This window comes from Taeniopygia guttata, chromosome 25 (genome assembly GCF_048771995.1).
Source record: "Taeniopygia guttata chromosome 25, bTaeGut7.mat, whole genome shotgun sequence".
Classification (NCBI taxonomy): domain Eukaryota; kingdom Metazoa; phylum Chordata; class Aves; order Passeriformes; family Estrildidae; genus Taeniopygia; species Taeniopygia guttata.
The window spans coordinates 6656938-6674496 of NC_133050.1; the positions used below are offsets into that span (position 1 = coordinate 6656938).

Sequence of the window (17559 nt, forward strand, 5' to 3'; positions counted from 1 at the left end):
ACAACCGGGGGGACACGGGGACAGCGGGATGGGGAGGGAGGGGACACGGGGAGGGGGGGGACACCGAGGGGGTGACACGGGGGGGGTGACACCGAATTGGGGACATCGGGACACCGGGGGGTGACACCGAGGGGAGGGGGCGGGGCTGACTTCAGCACCGGGGACAGCACCGGGAGGCGACAGTGACACGGGGGGGGGAGGGGACACGCGTGGGCGGACACCGGAGCCCCTCCCCCCTCCTCCGGTGCCCCCTCCGCGCGTGCGCGCGGGAGCGGCCCCGGGCCCCGCCCCCTCCCCAAAAATCCCCCCCTCACCCCCCCCCCCACCGCCCCCGGGTCCGGGCGGGGCCGTTACCGGAGCCCGGGACCCCCTCCCGGTGCCCGGTGCCGGTGCCGGTGTCGGTCCCGGTTCCGAGCGCCCCCTCCCCGGTGCTGTCGCCGCTGCCCCGCAGACGGTCCCGGTGCCCCGTTTCCGGTGCTCCGGTGCCGGTAGCCGGTTCCCAGAGCCCCGGTCCCGGGCTCCGGGTCCCGCTGTTGTCGCCGGTGCCGGTGCCCGGCAGCCACAACCCCGTGGCCCGGTGCCGGTGCCCGGTTCCCGTAGCCGTTCCCAGTTCGCCGTCCCCGGTGTCGTCGCCGGTGCCGGTCCCCGGTGCCGCTCTGACATCAGCACCGGGCGGGGCGGGGCGGGGCGGCTCCAACCGGGGAAGAAAAGCATCTCCCGGTGCCGATCCCGGTGCCGGTACCCGGTACCCGGTGCCGCCGGCCCAGCGGGCGGGGCGGGGGAGGCTCGGTCACCACCGGGGCTCTCGGGAACCGGCGGCCCCCGCGGCCGCCATGCACCGAACCGGGCGTTGAGCTCCCCCCGCCCCCCGCCCGGTACCGGGACCCTCCCCGAGGCCACCGGGGCGGTACCGGCGGGGCGGGCGCTCGCAGCATCCAGCGGGATTTTGGGGAGCAGCACCGGGGAACGGCCGGGACTCACCGGGAGCGCCGCCCCCCGGGCAGAGCTGCCCCCGCCCCGCCGCGCCCCGTCCCCGGAGCCGAGCCGAGCCCCGGGGCCGCCTCGTCCTTTGTGTGCGCCGGGGCACCGGGCACCGCCGGCAGCAGCGGGAGCCGAGCCCGGGCGGGGATCGCGGGGAGCGGGAGCGGCCCCGGGGCCCGGGGACCCCCCGGCGGCCCCATGAAGGAACCGGACGCCATCAAACTCTTCGTGGGGCAGATCCCGCGGCACCTGGAGGAGAAGGACCTGAAACCCATTTTCGAGCAGTTCGGGAAGATCTACGAGCTCACCGTCATCAAGGACAAGTACACCGGCATGCACAAAGGTGATTCACCGGGAACCGGCCACCGGGGACGGCCGCGGGAAACCGCACCGGGCAGCGGGGATGGGGCAGGGACAGCGGGCACGGCCCCGGGCGGCGCGGGTGGGTGCGGGGCACGGGCAGCGGGTGTGGGGACAGCCCCGGGATTCGGCCGCCGGTACCGGGAACGGCCCCGGGATGTGGCCCTCGGTACCGGGAATGGCTCAAAATACCGGGATTAGCCTCAGGATGTGGCCCTCGGTACCGGGAACGGCCCCAAATACCGGGATTAGCCTCGGGATGTGGCCCCCGGTACCGGGATCAGCCCCGGTATGTGGCCCTCGGTACCGGGAACGGCCCCGGGATGTGGCCCTCGGTACCGGGAATGGCTCCCGGTACCGGGATTAGCCTCGGGATGTGGCCCCCGGTACCGGGAATGGCCCAAAATACCGGGATTAGCCTCAGGATGTGGCCCCCGGTACCGGGATCAGCCCCAAATACCGGGATTAGCCTCAGGATGTGGCCCTCGGTACCGGGAATGGCCCAAAATACCGGGATTAGCCTCAGGATGTGGCCTTTGGTACCGGGAATGGCTCCCGGTACCGGGATTAGCCTCGGGATGTGGCCCCCGGTAGTGAGAATGGCTCCCGGTACCGGGATCAGCCCCAAATACCGGGATCAGCCCCGGGATGTGGCCCCCGGTACCGGGATCAGCCCCGGGATGCGGCCCCCCCCCCGTACTGAGAGCAGCCGCCGGTACCGGGAATGGCCTCGTGATGTGGCTCCTGGCACCGGGAACGGCCCCAGGATAAGGCCCCGGTAGTGGGAACAGCCCCCGGTACCGGGAACAGCTCCCAGGATGAGAAACAGCCCCGGGATCTGGTCCCCGGTTTTGGGAATGGCCCCAGATACCGGGAGCAGCCCCGGGATGTGGCCCCAGATACCGGGAGCAGCTCCTGGTGCCCCAAAGAGCCCCGGGAGAAGGCCCCCGGTACCGGGAGCGGCCTTGTGATACGGCTCCCGGTACCGGGAATTGCCCCCGGTACCGGGATCAGCCCCGGGATGTGGCCCCCAGTACCGGGAACAGCCACAAACACCGGGAATGGCCCCGGGATACAGCCCCGGTACCGGCACAGCCCCTGCCACGGCCTCCAGCACCAGGAACAGCTCCCGGTACCGGGAACAGCTCCCAGCACCGGGAACGGCCCCTGTGACACAGCCCCGGGACCGGGAACAGCCCCGGGATGGGGTCCCTGGGACCGGGAACGGCCACCAGCACCGGGGACAGCCCCACAGACGGTACCGGGTACAACCGAGGGCACCGGGAACAGCCCCACAAACAGCCCCGGGTACAACCGAGGGCACCGGTAACCGGAACAGCCCCGGCACCGGGAACCACTCCAGATCCAACCCCCGGTACCGGGTACAACCGAGGGCACCGGGAACAGCCCCCGGTACCGGGAACAGCCCCAGTACAGCCAAAGGCCTTGAGCAACACCCACAGCTCAACCTACAGCCGCAGGCCCCGGGTACAGCCCCCGGTACTGGGAACAGCCCCGGGAACAGCCGAGGGCACCGGGAACAGCCGCGGCCCCCCAGCCCAGCCTGGCTACCCCGTGTCAGGGTGTTGTACCCCAGTGCTGGGGGTGGGGGCGGCTGTGCGGCCACGGGCCGGGCGGGGGTTGTGTCAGGTGTGGGGTGTTGTACCAGGGTGTTGTGGGGTGAGGGAGTGGGGGCTGTTGTTGTCAGGCTGTTGTTGGGGTGTCGTTGCTGGGGTGTTGGGGTGTTGCTGTTGGGGTGTTGTTTTAGGGGTGTTGTTGTTCAGGTGTTGTTGGGGGTTTGTTGTTGGGGTGTTGTTGGGGGGTTGTTTTTGGGGATGTTGTTGTTGGGCTGTTGTTCAGGTGTTGTTGTCGAGGTGTTGTTGTTTGGGTGTTGTTGTTTGGGTGTTGTTTTAGGGGTGTTGTTGTTCAGGTGTTGTTGAGGGTTTGTTGTTGTTCGGGTGTTGTTGGGCTGTTGTTTTTGGGGTGTTGTGCCAGGCGGGTGCGGCGGTGCCCGGCGCCACCGGCTGTTGTCTCGGGGTGCCCGACGGGTGTTGGGTGTCACGTGGGTGCCCCTCCAGGTGACACCCAGCCCTGGGGGTATTGTGGTGTCAGGGTGTTGTTTGGGGGTGTCCGGGTGTTGGTTTTGGGTGTCCGGGTGTTGTTTTTGGGTGTCCGGGTGTTGTTTTTGGGTGTCCGGGTGTAGTTTTGGATGTCCGGGTGTCGTTTTGGGGTGTCCGGGTGTCGTTTTGGGTGTCCGGGTGTCGTTTTGGGGTGTTGTGTCTGTTCTCGGTGTGTCACGTGCTCACCCGGGTGTCCCTGGGGGTGGCACTGGGGGTCCCTGTGGGGGTTTGGGGGTGTCCCCAACACCCGGGGGGGTGTCCTGGAGCCCCCCCAAACCCCCGGCACCGACTGTACCGGAACTGGGGGGGGTCTCCAGGGGTCCTGGGGGGGCCTCGGGGTCTCTGTGGGACCCCCAGGGGTCTTTGGGGGGTGTCAGTGCCCCCAAATGTGGGGTCTGGGGGCTTTGGGGGGCCTGGGGGTTATTTGGGGTCTTTGGGGGGGATTTGGGGTCTCTGGGGGTTATTTGGGATCTGTGGGGTTTGTTTGGGGTCTCTGGGGGGGTTATTTGGGGTCTATGGGGGAGATTTGGGGTCTCTGGGGGTTATTTGGGGTCTGTGGGGGTTATTTGGGGTCTTTGGGGGGGATTTGGGGTCTTTGGGGGGGTTATTTGGGGTCTCTGGGGCTGGGGGTGTTCTGGGGGGGTTCCCGTTACTTTTGGGGCGCTCTGACCACTCCAGACCCTCAGTGTCACCTCGGGCGGGGGGTGAGGACACTTTGGGGGTGCCCCCCAACACCCCCCGACCCCTTTTTTTCCCCCCTCCCCCCCCAGGATGCGCCTTCCTGACCTACTGCGCCCGCGAGTCGGCCCTGAAGGCCCAGAGCGCCCTGCACGAGCAGAAAACGCTGCCGGGGGTGAGTGGGGGGCGTGGGGACCCCCCCGGGACACCCCCAAATCCCCCCAAACCCGCGACACCCCAACATCCCCCGTAAAACCCCGAAAAATCCCACCCAGACCCCCAAAATCACAGCGAAACCCCTTAAAAATCACCTGTAAACCCCAGAAAAATCAACCCTAAAAATCATCCTGAGGCCCCACAAAAATCACCTGTAAACCCCCCAAAAATTAACCCTAAAAATCATCCTGAGACCCCCCCAAAATCATCCTGAGACTCCCCAAAAATCAACCCTAAAAATCATCCTGAGACTCCCCAAAAATCACTCTGAAATCCCCCAAAATCACCCCTAAAAAATCATCCTGAGGCCACCCAAAAATCACATTTAGGGCCCCCAAAAATCAACCCTAAAAATCATCCTGAGGTTGCCCAAAAATCACCTATAGGGCCCCCAAAAATCACCCTGAAATTCCCCAAAATCAACCCCAAAAGTCACCCTGAGACCCCCCAAAAATCATCCTGAGACCCCTCCCCAAAAATAACCCTGAAATCCCCCAAAATCGCCCCTAAAAAATCATCCTGAGGCCACCCAAAAATCACCTATAGGGCCCCCAAAAATCACCCTGAAATTCCCCAAAAATCAACCCTAAAAATCATCCTGAGGCCACCCAAAAATCACCCTGAAATCCCCCAAAATCACTCCCAAAAATTACCCTGAGGTTGCCCAAAAATCACCTATAGGGCCCCCAAAAATCACCCCGAAATCCCCCAAAATCACCCCTAAAAAATCACCCCGAACACCTGCGGGTGTTTAATTAGCGCCGCTAATGAGGGCCGGGCGCTAATGAAGCGCGGGAGACAACAAAGCCCGGGCTGGGGGGGGGGGATTTTGGGGGGGTCCATGTGCCCCCCCCCCTAATTCATTATTGGGGGGGTCCCACCTCCCAATCCTGAATTTTGGGGGGTTTTGAGGTTTCCTGGGGAGGATTTGGGGGGTCCCCGAAGCGGGGGGAGGGGCGGGGGTGGGGGGGCTCAGTTTGGGGGTGTCGGGGGTGGGGAGGGGTCTCGATGCTCGCCCCCCCCCCACCCCACGCGTGTCCCGCCGAGCCCGGGGGGGGATTTGGCTCTGTGGGGATAATCCCGGGATTTGGGGCCGTAAATCCGGGGGGGATTTGGGGTGAGGGGGGGGATTTAGGGAGGGGGGGGGGGATTAGGGGCGGCCCCGCCCCCGCAGCTGCCCCCGAGCAGCGCGGGGAATTTGGGGAGGGGGCGTCACCCTCAGCACCCCCCGAGCCGCGCTGAGCCCAGTGGGGGGGTCCCGGTGGAATTTTGGGGGGGTTTTGGGGGATTTTTTCACCCCCCCCTCCCCAAATCGGCGGACGGGGCTGATCCAGCGGGGGGGGGGGAGGGGAGGGGGATTAGGGGGGATTAACGCCCCCCCCCCCCAATTCGGGGGGGCATTCCCAGCGCCATCTGGGGCTTTTTTTGGGGGGATTCGGGGGGGGGGGGAACCTTCGCTTTCGGCAGCGAAAGGAACGCGCGGGGTCAGCCGGGGATGGAGCCCCCAAAAATCCCCCCAAAATCCCCCCAAAAATCCACCCGGGAAGGGGGCACGGCCGCCCCTCCCCCACAGCGCCCCCCTGAAGGTTTTTTGGGGTGGGGGGCGGGATTGAGGGGGGGTCTCCCGTCCCCAAATCTCCATCCCCGCCCCCCCCCACAGCCCCAATTCCCCCCAAAATCCCCCCAAAAATCCCCCCAAAATCCCCCCAGATCGAGAGGGGGGCACGGCCGCCCCTCCCCCACACCACCCCCCGAGGCTTTTTTGGGGTGGGGGGGGGTTGGGGGGGGTCTCCCATCCCCAAATCTCCATCCCCCCCCCCCCCATCCCCGTCATTGTTTATCGCGAGCGCTGATGACGTCAGCGGCGTTGCCATGGCGACGGCGCCGGGTAAATTGGGGATGAGTGGGCGGTTGCCATGGAGACCGGCCGCCCGTTGCCATGGCAACCGCGCAGCTGCGCCCTCCCCCCCCCCCTCCCCCCGCTCCTCTGGGGGGTTCCAGATTGGGGGAGGGGGCGGGTCCATCCCCCCCCCCACCCCAATTAACGCTGGGGGGGGGAGGGGCGCTCATTAAGGCGTTGCCAGGGAACGGGAGGGGGATGCAGGCCCGGCGTTGCCATGGAGACCGCAGCATCTTTGGGGGGGTGGGGGAGGTGCTGGGGGGGGTCAGGGGGGGTCTCTGTGTGTCCCCAACCCCTCCCCCACCTCTGTGCCCCCCCCCAGATGAACCGGCCCATCCAGGTGAAGCCGGCGGACAGTGAGAGCCGAGGAGGTACCGCCCCCAAAATCACCCCAAATCACCCCAAAATCACCCCAAAAACCCCAAATCACCCCAAAATCACCCCAAAATCACCCCCAAATCCCTCCAAATCACTCCAAAATCATCACCCTAAAATACCCCCGAATCACACTGAAACACCCCCAAATCTTCCCAAATTCCCCCAAAACCCCCAAAATCACCCAAAAACCCCGAAATCACTCCAAAAACCCCCAAATTCCCCCCAAATCACCCTAAAATGCCCCCGAATCACACTGAAACACCCCTAAATCCCCCAAAACCACCCCGAATCACCCTCAAACACGATGTCCCAGTGCCCATGTCCTGGTGCCAGCACGGTGTCCCAGTGCCTCTGTCCCCATGGCCATGTCCCAGTGCCCATGTCCCGGTGCCAACCGTGGTGTCCCCGTGCCCGTGTCCCCATGCCCCTGTCCCGGTGCCAGCGCAGTGTCCCCATACCCACGTCCCCATCCCCCCGTGTCCAGTGCCCGTGTCCCAGTGCCACACGCTGTCCCCGTGCCCCTGTCCCCATGTCCCCATGCCCATGTCCCGGTGCCCGTGTCCCCCTGTCCCTGTGTCCGTACCTGGTGCCACACGCTGTCCCCATGCCCCTGTCCTGGTGCCCATGTCCTGGTGCCATGCACTGTCCCCGTGCCCCTGTCCCTGTATCCCTGTCCTCCTGCCCGGTGCCACGCGCTGTCCCTGTCCCCATGTCCCGGTGCCGGTGCCACGCGCTGTCCCCATGCCCCTGTCCCTGTGCCCCTGTCCCCGTGCCCGGTGCCCATCCCGGTGCCCATCCCGGTGCTCATCCCGGTGCCCATCCCGGTGCCCGGTGCCGGTGCCACGCTGTGCCCGCAGAGGACCGCAAGCTGTTCGTGGGGATGCTGAGCAAGCAGCAGGCGGACGAGGACGTGCGGAAGATGTTTGAGCCCTTCGGCACCATCGACGAGTGCACCGTGCTGCGCGGCCCCGACGGCACCAGCAAAGGTGCGACCCCCGGGGCAAAGGGCGGGACCCACGGGGGGCACTGGGGGGTCCCATGGGGGTCCCATGGGGGGCACTGGGGGTCCCATGGGGGGCACTGGGGGTCCCATGGGGGGCACTGGGGGTCCCACGGGGGGCACCAAGGGTCCCACGGGCTCCTGGAGGGTCCCACGGGGGTCATTGGGGGTCCCACGGGTGTCACCGGGGGTCTCACAGGCTCTGGGGGGGTACCATGGGGGTCACTGGGGGTCCCATGGGCTCCTGGAGGGTCCCACGGGTGTCACTGGAGGTCCCATGGGGCTCCTGGAGGGTCCCATGGGGGTCACCGGCGTGGGCAGGGGGACATCTGTGGGGCAGGGATGGGGTTAATGGGGTCTGTCCCTGATGTCCCCAATGTCCCCAATGTCCCCAATGTCCCCAATGTCCCCAATGTCCCAATGTCCCCGATGTCCCCAGGCTGTGCCTTCGTCAAGTTCCAGAGCCACGCAGAGGCCCAGGCCGCCATCGCCGCCCTGCACGGGAGCCGCACGCTGCCGGTGAGGGACCGTGAGTGACCGTGAGTGACCATGAGTGACCATGAGGGACCGTGAGTGACCGTGAGTGACCATGGGTGACCCTGAGTGACCATGGGTGACCATGAGTGACCATGAGTGACCATGAGTGACCGTGAGTGACCATGAGTGACCGTGAGTGACCATGAGTGACCGTGAGTGACCGTGAGTGACCATGGGTGACCATGAGGGACCGTGAGTGACCTTAACTGACCGTGAGTGACCGTGACTGACCACAACAGACCATAACTGACCATGAGTGACCTTCATAACTGACCATAACTGACCATAACTGACCATAACTGACCATGAGTGACCTTAACTGACCATGACTGACCATGAGTGACCATGAGTGACCGTGACTGACCCCGACCGACCATGACTGACCATGAGTGACCATGACCAACCATGACTGACCATGACCGACCATAACTGACCATAACTGACCACAAGTGACCACAACTGACTATGACCAACCATGACTGACCATAACTGACGACAAGTGACCACGACTGACCATGACTGACCATGACTGACCATAACTGACCATGACCGACCATGACCGACCGTGACCGACCATGACTGACCACGACTGACCATGAGTGACCACAAGTGACCATGACTGACCATGACTGACCATGAATGACCATGAATGACCATGAATGACCATGACTGACCATGACTGACCAGAAGTGACCACAAGTGACCATGACCGACCATGACCGACCATGACTGACCATGACCGACCATGACTGACCACGACTGACCACGACCGACCACGACTGACCACGACTGACCACAACTGACCATGACCAACCATGACCAACCATGACCGACCATGAATGACCATGAATGACCATGACCGACCATGAATGACCATGACCAACCATGACCAACCATGACCAACCATGAATGACCACCACTGACCACCACTGACCGTGCGTGCCCACAAGTGATCATGACTGACCACACGTGCCCACGACTGACCACCACTGACCACGACTGACCATGACTGACCACAAGTGACCACGACTGACCATGACTGACCACAAGTGACCACGACTGACCACGACTGCCCACCACTGCCCACCCCTGACCGCGTGTGCCCGCCTGTGCCCGCAGGGCGCCTCCTCCAGCCTGGTGGTGAAGTTCGCGGACACGGAGAAGGAGCGGGGGCTGCGGCGGATGCAGCAGGTGGCGACCCAGCTCGGCATGTTCAGCCCCATCGCCCTCCAGTTCGGAGCCTACAGCGCCTACACGCAGGCGGTACGGCACTGGGGGCACTGGGGGGACTGGGAGGGACTGGGAGGGACTGGGGGCACTGGGATGGGCACTGGGATGGGCACTGGGAGGGGCACTGGGGGCACTGGGGGACTGGGAGGGACTGGGAGGGACTGGGGGCACTGGGATGGGCACTGGGATGGGCACTGGGAGGGGCACTGGGGGCACTGGGAGGGACTGGGAGGGACTGGGGACACTGGGGACACTGGGAGAACTGAGGCACTGGGGGGAGTGGGGGGCACTGGGATGGGACACTGGGGACATTGGGGGGACTGGGGGGACTGGGGGGCTCAAGAAGAAGGGGGTGGGACCCCTCAGAAGGCAGCCTGAGGTGGTTGGGGTGATGCGTGATGGGCGATGGGTGTTGGGTGTTGGGAGGGGATGGACACTGGGGTGACATCCATGGGGAGATCATGGCACTGGGGTGACATCCCTGGGGTGCTGGTGGCACTGGGGTGACATCCCTGGGGAGATCCTGGGGTGCTGGTGGCACAGGGAGATCTCGGGGTGCTGGTGGCCCTCGGTGGCCGTGGTGGCCCCAGTGCCCCTTGGTGTCCCCGGTGCCCGCGGTGTCAGGCGTGTCCCCGCAGCTGATGCAGCAGCAGGCGGCCCTGGTGGCACTGAGGTGACATCCCTGGGGAGATCCCGGGGTGCTGGTGGCACGGGGAGATCCTGGGGTGCTGGTGGCACTGGGGTGACATCCGTGGGGAGATGCTGGTCCCACATGGGACACTGGGGTGGCATCCATGGGGAGGTCCCAGGGTGCTGGTGGCACTGGGGTGACATCCCTGGGGTGTTGGTGGCCCTTGGTGGCCCTCGGTGTCCCCGATGCCCGCGGTGTCAGGCGTGTCCCCGCAGCTGATGCAGCAGCAGGCGGCCCTGGTGGCCGCGCACTCGGCCTACCTCAGCCCCATGGCCACCATGGCCGTGCAGATGCAGCACATGGGCACCGTCAGCCCCAACGGGCTCATCGCCACCCCCCTGCCACCCTCCTCAGGTAGGGACAGGGGACAGGGGACGGGGGGGGGACAGGGGACGGGGGACAGGGGGACAGGGGGATGGAGGGACGGGGGGGACAGAGGGGACAGAGGGACGGAGGGGATGGCACTGGAGGACACAGGGATGGGGACCGTGGGGACGGTCCCGTGGATGGGACATTGGGGACAGCAGGGCTGGGACAGGGACACTCAGCCACCACCGAATGGTGCGGGGATCCTCACCCTCCGCGGTCACAGTCCCGGTCCTGTCCCGGTCCTGCCCCGGTTCTGACCCAGTCCTGCCCGGTCCTGTCCCGTTACTGTCCTGGTCCTGCCCGGTCCTGTCCCAGTTCTGACCCGGTGCTGCCCGGTCCTGCCCCGGTCCTGCCCCGGTTCTGACACGGTCCTATTCCGGTCCTGACCCGGTTCTGTCCCGGTCCTGCCCCGGTCCTATCCCGGTTCTGCCCGGTCCTACCCAGTTCTGCCCCCGTTATATCCCGGTCCTGCCCGGTACTGCCCCGTTATATCCCGTTCCTGTCCCGGTCCTATCCCGGCCCTATCCCGGTTCTGTCCCGGTCCTGTCCCGGTTCTGACCCGGTTTCTCTGTCCCCAGGAACCAGCACGCCCCCGGCCATGGCGGCCACCCCGGTCCTATCCCGGTCCTATCCCGGTCCTGTCCCGTTCCTGTCCCGTTCCTGACCCGGTTTCTCTCCCCAGGAACCAGCACGCCCCCGGCCATGGCGGCCACCCCGGTCCTGTCCCGGTCCTATCCCGGTCCTATCCCGTTCCTATCCCGTTCCTGACCCGGTTTCTCTCCCCAGGAACCAGCACGCCCCCGGCCATGGCGGCCACCCCGGTCCCGGCCATCGCGGCCCCGCTCGGTGTTAACGGTTACAGTCCGGTGCCCGCGCAGCCCGCGGGGCCCCCCGCGCCCGACGCCGTCTATGCCGGGGGGGTCCCGCCCTTCCCAGGTACCCCCGACCCCCCCCGACCCCCCCGAGCCCCCCCGGACCCCCCTAACCCCCCCTGTGCCCCCAGCCCAGAGCCCCGCGACCCCCGGGGACCCCCTGCAGCAGGCGTACGCGGGCATGCAGCACTACACTGGTGCGTACTGGGGGTACTGGGAGGGACTGGGGGGGACTGGGGGCACTGGGAGGGACTGGGAGGGGTCTGGGGGGGGATTGGGGTGCACTGGGAGGGACTGGGGGGGGCTGGGAGGGACTGGGAGGGGGCTGGGGGGCACTGGGAGAGGGGTCTGTGGTACTGGGGGGCACTGGAAGAGCACTGGGAGGGACTGGGGGGCACTGGGAGGGAGTTGGGGGGCACTGGGAGGGGGGTCTGTGGTACTGGGAGGGGGGTCTGTGGTACTGGGGGGCACTGGGAGGGCACTGTGAGGACACTGGGGGTAACTGGGAGGGACTGGGGGTAACTGGAAGGGCAGTGGGAGGGCACTAGGAGAGGGTTGTGGGGCACTGGGAGGGCACTGGGAGGACACTGGGGGAACTGGGAAGGACTGGGGAGGGCAGTGGGAGGGACTGGGGCTGTGTTGTGGGGTACTGGGAGGCACTGGGCGGGTGTTGGGTGGCACTGGGAGGGCACTGGGAGAGGGGTCTGTGGCACTGGGGGGCACTGGGAGGGCACTGGGAGGGGGTCTGTGGTACTGGGGGGCACTGGGCGGGTGTTGGTGGCACTGGGGGGCACTGGGAGGGCACTGGGAGGGGGTCTGTGGTACTGGGGGGCACTGGGCGGGTGTGGGTGGCACTGGGGGGCACTGGGAGGGCACTGGGGGGCACTGGGAGGGCACTGGGTGGGTGTGGGTGGCACTGGGGGGCACTGGGAGGGCACTGGGCGGGTGTGGGTGGCACTGGGGTGGCACTGGGCGGGTGTGGGTGGCACTGGGGTGGCACTGGGGTGGCAGCGATGCCCCGCTGACCCGGTGCCCGCCGTGCCCCCAGCCGCGTACCCGGCCGCCTACGGGCTGGTGAGCCCCGCCTTCGCCCCCCCGGGACCCCTGCTCGCCCCCCCGCCCCCCCCGCAGCAGCAGCAGCGCGAAGGTGAGACCCCCCCGGGACCCCCAAAACTGCCCGGACCCCCCCGGGACCCCCAAAACTGCCCGGACCCCCCCCAGGACCCCCAAAACTGCCCGGACCCTCCCTGGGACCCCCAAAACTGCCCAGACCCCCCCCAGGACCCCCAAAACTGCCCGGACCCTCCTTGGGACCCCCAAAACTCCCCAGACCCTCCCTGGGACCCCCAAAACTCCCCAGACCCCCGAGACACCTCTGGGATCCCCCCCAAACTCCCCAGACTCCAGAGAACCCCCCCCGGGACCCCCCAAAACCCTCCGGACCCCCATGGGGTCCTGTGTCCATTTTGGGTCTTGAGCCTCAGTTTTGGGGTCTCAAGTCTCAGTTTAAATTGAGAGCCCCAAGTTTGGGGTTCCGTGTGGGCTGTGGGTCTCAAGCCCTGGATTTGGGGTCCCGGGTCCGTTGCGGGTCTTGAGCCCCAGTTTTGGGGTCCCGTGTCTGTTTTGGGTTCAGAGCCCCAGTTTTGGGGTCCCGTGTCCTTGCGGGTCTCGAGCCCCGGTTTTGGGGTCTCGAGCCCCAGTTTTGGGGTCCCGGCTCCGTTTGGGGTCTCGAGCCCCGGTTTGGGGTCCCTGTTTTGGGTTCAGAGCCCCGGTTTTGGGGTCTCGAGCCACGGTTTTGGGGTCCCGTGTCCTTGTGGGTCTCGAGCCCCGGTTTGGGGTCCCGGCTCCGTTTGGGGTCCCGGCTCCGTTGGGGTCTCGAGCCCCGGTTTGGGGTCCCGTGTCCCTGTGGGTCTTGAGCCCCGGTTTGGGGTCCCGTGTCCTTGCGGGTCTCGAGCCCCGGTTTGGGGTCCCGGCTCCGTTTGGGGTCCCGAGCCCCGGTTTGGGGTCCCGGCTCCGTTGGGGTCTCGAGCCCCGGTTTGGGGTCCCGTGTCCCTGTGGGTCCCGAGCCCCGGTTTGGGGTCCCGGCTCCGTTGGGGTCCCGGCTCCGTTTGGGGTCTCCAGCCCCGGTTTGGGGTCCCGGCTCCGTTTGGGGACGCCGTCCCAGGTGTGACCCCGCTCCCTCCGCAGGCCCCGAGGGCTGTAACATCTTCATCTACCACCTGCCCCAGGAGTTCGCCGACACCGAGATCCTGCAGATGTTCCTCCCCTTCGGCAACGTCATCTCCGCCAAGGTCTTCGTGGACAGGGCCACCAACCAGAGCAAGTGCTTCGGTAGGGACGCGGGGACACCGGGGACACCGGGGACACCGGGGACACTGGGGACATCGGGGACAATGGGGACACTGGGGACAGTGGGGACATTGGGGACAGTGGGGACATGGGGACACTGGGGACACTGGGGACACTGGGGACAATGGGGACAGTGGGGACACTGGGGACAGTGGGGACATCGGGGACACTGGGGACACTGGGGACACTGGGGACATCGGGGACACTGGGGACATTGGGGACACTGGAGACATTGGTGACACTTGGGACCTCAGGGACATTGGGGACATTGGGGACAATGGAGACACTGGGGACAGTGGGGACATCAGGGACATTGGGGACACTGGGGACCTCAGGGACATTGGGGACATTGGGATCATCAGGGACATTGGGGAACACTGGGGACAATGGGGACATCGGGGACAGTGGGGACACTGGAGACATTGGTGACACTTGGGACCTCAGGGACATTGGGGACAATGGAGACACTGGGGACACTGGGGACATCAGGGACATTGGGGACAATGAGGATAATGGGATAATGATGTGGGATATGGGGGCACTGGGGACATGGGGGACATTGGGGACAGTGGGGACAGTGGGATATGGGATAGGGAATGTGGGGGGACATGGGGACACTGGGGACATTGGGGACATTTGGGATATTGGGATATGGGGACATGGGGACACGGGGACATGGGGATATGGGATAGGGGATGTGGGTTATGGGAAATGGGGACATGAGGGACAAGGAGGGACAGCAAGGACGGGGTGGCAGCACCATGGTCAGCACGTGGGGACATCACGGCCAGGGTCACCAGTCCCTGATGTCCCCGATCTCCCCAATGTCCCCTCTGTCCCCCATATCCCCCCGATGTCCCCGATGTCCCCGCAGGCTTCGTGAGCTTTGACAACCCCGCGAGCGCCCAGGCCGCCATCCAGGCCATGAACGGCTTCCAGATCGGCATGAAGCGCCTCAAGGTGCAGCTCAAGAGGCCCAAAGACGCCAACCGGCCCTACTGAGCCCGGTGAGAGCCCCGGGACCCCCGGGGAGACCCCCGGGACACCCCGGGACACCCCTGGGACACTCCTGGGACACTCCTGGGACCCCCTGGGACACCCTGGGACACTCCTGGGACTCCCTGGGACACCCTGGGACACCCTGGGACACTCCTGGGACTCCCTGGGACACCCTGGGACACCCTGGGATTCCCCAGGGACCCTCTGGGACACCCCTGGGACACTCCTGGGACACTCCTGGGATACCCCAGGACACCCTGGGACACCCCTGGGATAACCTGGGACACCCCTGGGACACCTCCAGGAACCTCTGGGACACCCTGGGATACCTTGTGACACCCTGGGACACCCTGGGACACCCTGGGATCCCCAGGGACCCTCTGGGACACCCCTGGGACACCCCCAGGAACCTCTAGGACACCCTGGGACACCCCTGGGATACTCCTGGGACACCCTGGGATCCCCAGGGACCCCTTGGAACACCCCTGGGACATTCCCGAGATCCCCCCGGGACCCCCCGGGACACCCTGGGACCCCCCTGGGACACTCTGGGACACCCCTGGGACACCCCTGGGACACCGCTGGGACCCCCCTGGGACCCCTCCGGGCTGGACATCCCCCGGGGATCCCCTTGAGAGCCCCCCTGGGACCTCCCCCCAGAACCCCCCCATGACCCCCCCAGGCTGGGAACCCCCTGAGCCCCCCAAACCCGCTGGGTTGGGATGTGCCCCACTGGGATTTGGGGGGTCCCCGGGATTTTGGGGGGGCTGGAAATGCCCTGGGGGTATTTGGGGTGTCCCAGGGATTTGGGGGGGCAGGAAGTGCCGTGGGGGTATTTGGGGTGTCCCAGGGATTTGGGGGGGCAGGAAGTGCCGTGGAGGTATTTGGGGTGTCCCAGGGATTTGGGGGGGCAGGAAGTGCCCCCCAAACTCAGTTTAACCCCCACCCCCATCCCCAAATTTTCCCTCCCCAGGTCCGGAGGCGCCGGAGCAGCACCTTTGGGTGCCCCCCCTTGCAGAGCAGCCCCCCCAAACCCAGCGATGCCCGGGGGGGGTGGGGGGCTCTGTCCTGCTGGGGGGGCCCCCAGACCCCCCCACGCTCAGGAAGGATGGACCCCCCCCCAGACCCCATCCGACCCCCCCAGTCCATCCCAGTCCATCCCAGTCCATCCCAGTCCAGCCCAGTGCCCCCCCCCCCAGCAGCCGCAGCCCCACTCCGGTTTTGGGGGGTCGTGCCCACCCTGGGGGGCCCCAAAAGGACCCCACCCCCACCCCCCCCCCCCGGGGACCCTTCTTGGGGCTTTTCTCACCAAACAGGACCAAAAGCAGCTCCAAACTGGGGGGGGTCTCTGGGGGTCACGGGGGGTCACGGGGGGTCCCAAAGGGGGGACTCGGCCCCACCCCCCCCAATTCCCGCCCGGGGGCGCAGCGGGACCCCAACACTGCCACTGCCACCCGCTCCGCCCACTGCCTGCCTCAGTTTCCCCGCGGGATGGGCGGGCACCGGACTGGGATGGACTGGGATAAACTGGGACTGGGATAAACTGGGAATGGGATTGGGATGGACTGGGATGGACTGAGATTGGGATGGACTGGGATGGGCCGGGACTGGGATAAACTGGGACTGGGATGGACTGGGATTGGGATAAACGGATTGGGATGGACTGGGACTGGGATAAACTGGGACTGGGATGGACTGGGACTGGGATAAACTGGGACTGGGATAAACTGGGATTGGGATGGACTGGGACTGGGATAAACTGGGACTGGGACAAACTGGGACTGGGATAAACTGGGACTGGGATAAACTGGGATTGGGATGGATTGGGACTGGGATAAACTGGGACTGGGATGGGCCGAGACCGGGATAAACTGGGACTGGGATGGACCAGCACCGGGATGATCCCACACTGGGATGTTCCCCACGGGGAGGCTCCGGCACCGGGAAGCTCCAATACCGGAAAGTTCCACCACGGGAATGCTGATACTGGGACGATCCCATAGCGGGATGATCCCACAGACGATCCCACAGACGATCCCACAGATGATCCCACAGCAGGACAATCCCACACCGGGATGCTCCAACCCCGGAATGTCCCAGCCTGGGGCTGCTCCGTTATCGGGATGCTCCAAGATCAAAGGGATCCAGGACTGGAATGCTCCAACACCGGAACGATCCGACACCAGAATGTTCCAGTAGATGTTCTGATACTGGAACGATCCAATCCCGGAATGTTCCAGAAGATGTTCTGATACTGGAGTGATCCGATTCCAGAACGTTCCAGCAGATGCTCTGATATGGGAATGCTCCAATTCCGGAACGTTCCAGCAGATGTTCCAACACCGGAATGATCCCGGAATGTCCCGGCCGTGGGACGCTCCAGCACCGACCCCGGGATGTCCCCGCTCCTTTGGGATGTCCCATCCCAAAACGTCCCCATCAGGAGCCGGATGGACTCGGAGCGGCCGATCCCGGGAATTCCTGGGAACTCCAAACCAGCCACATCCGGGGGACAGCGGGAGCGGCCGGAGCAGGGACAGGGACAGGGACAGGGACACGGACAGGGACACGGACACGGACACGGACACGCGGCCCCAAATCCCAAAGGATCCCAAATCCCAAAGGATCCCAAAGGATCCCAAATCCCAAAGGATCCCAAATCCCAAATCCAGGGGGTGCCGGCCCCCACCAGCCAAACCGGGGCCGTGCCCAGCCCGGAGCCCCCCAGGACCCCAAACCCCAACACCCCCAAACCAGTGCCCCCAGTACCCCAAACTGGGACAGTGCCCCCAGCACCCCAAACTGGGACAGTGCCCCCAAACCAGTGCCCCCAGCACCCCAAACTGGGACAATTCCCCCCAAACTGGGACAATTCCCCC

General features: G+C 65.8%; 1 protein-coding gene across 1 annotated transcript; it reads left to right on the top strand.

The window, feature by feature from the left end:
* Positions 1 to 365: 365 nt before the first annotated feature.
* Positions 366 to 15857, top strand: LOC115498413 (CUGBP Elav-like family member 3). Its single transcript, XM_072918447.1, has 13 exons — positions 366 to 1324; positions 4232 to 4314; positions 6578 to 6626; positions 7491 to 7619; positions 8073 to 8152; positions 9290 to 9433; positions 10307 to 10445; positions 11247 to 11396; positions 11464 to 11529; positions 12381 to 12479; positions 13520 to 13663; positions 14556 to 14688; positions 15654 to 15857. The coding sequence occupies exons 1-12, from the start codon at positions 1180 to 1182 to the stop codon at positions 14681 to 14683; spliced, it is 1356 nt and encodes a 451-aa protein (XP_072774548.1). The 5' UTR covers positions 366 to 1179; the 3' UTR covers positions 14684 to 14688; positions 15654 to 15857.
* Positions 15858 to 17559: the final 1702 nt, after the last annotated feature.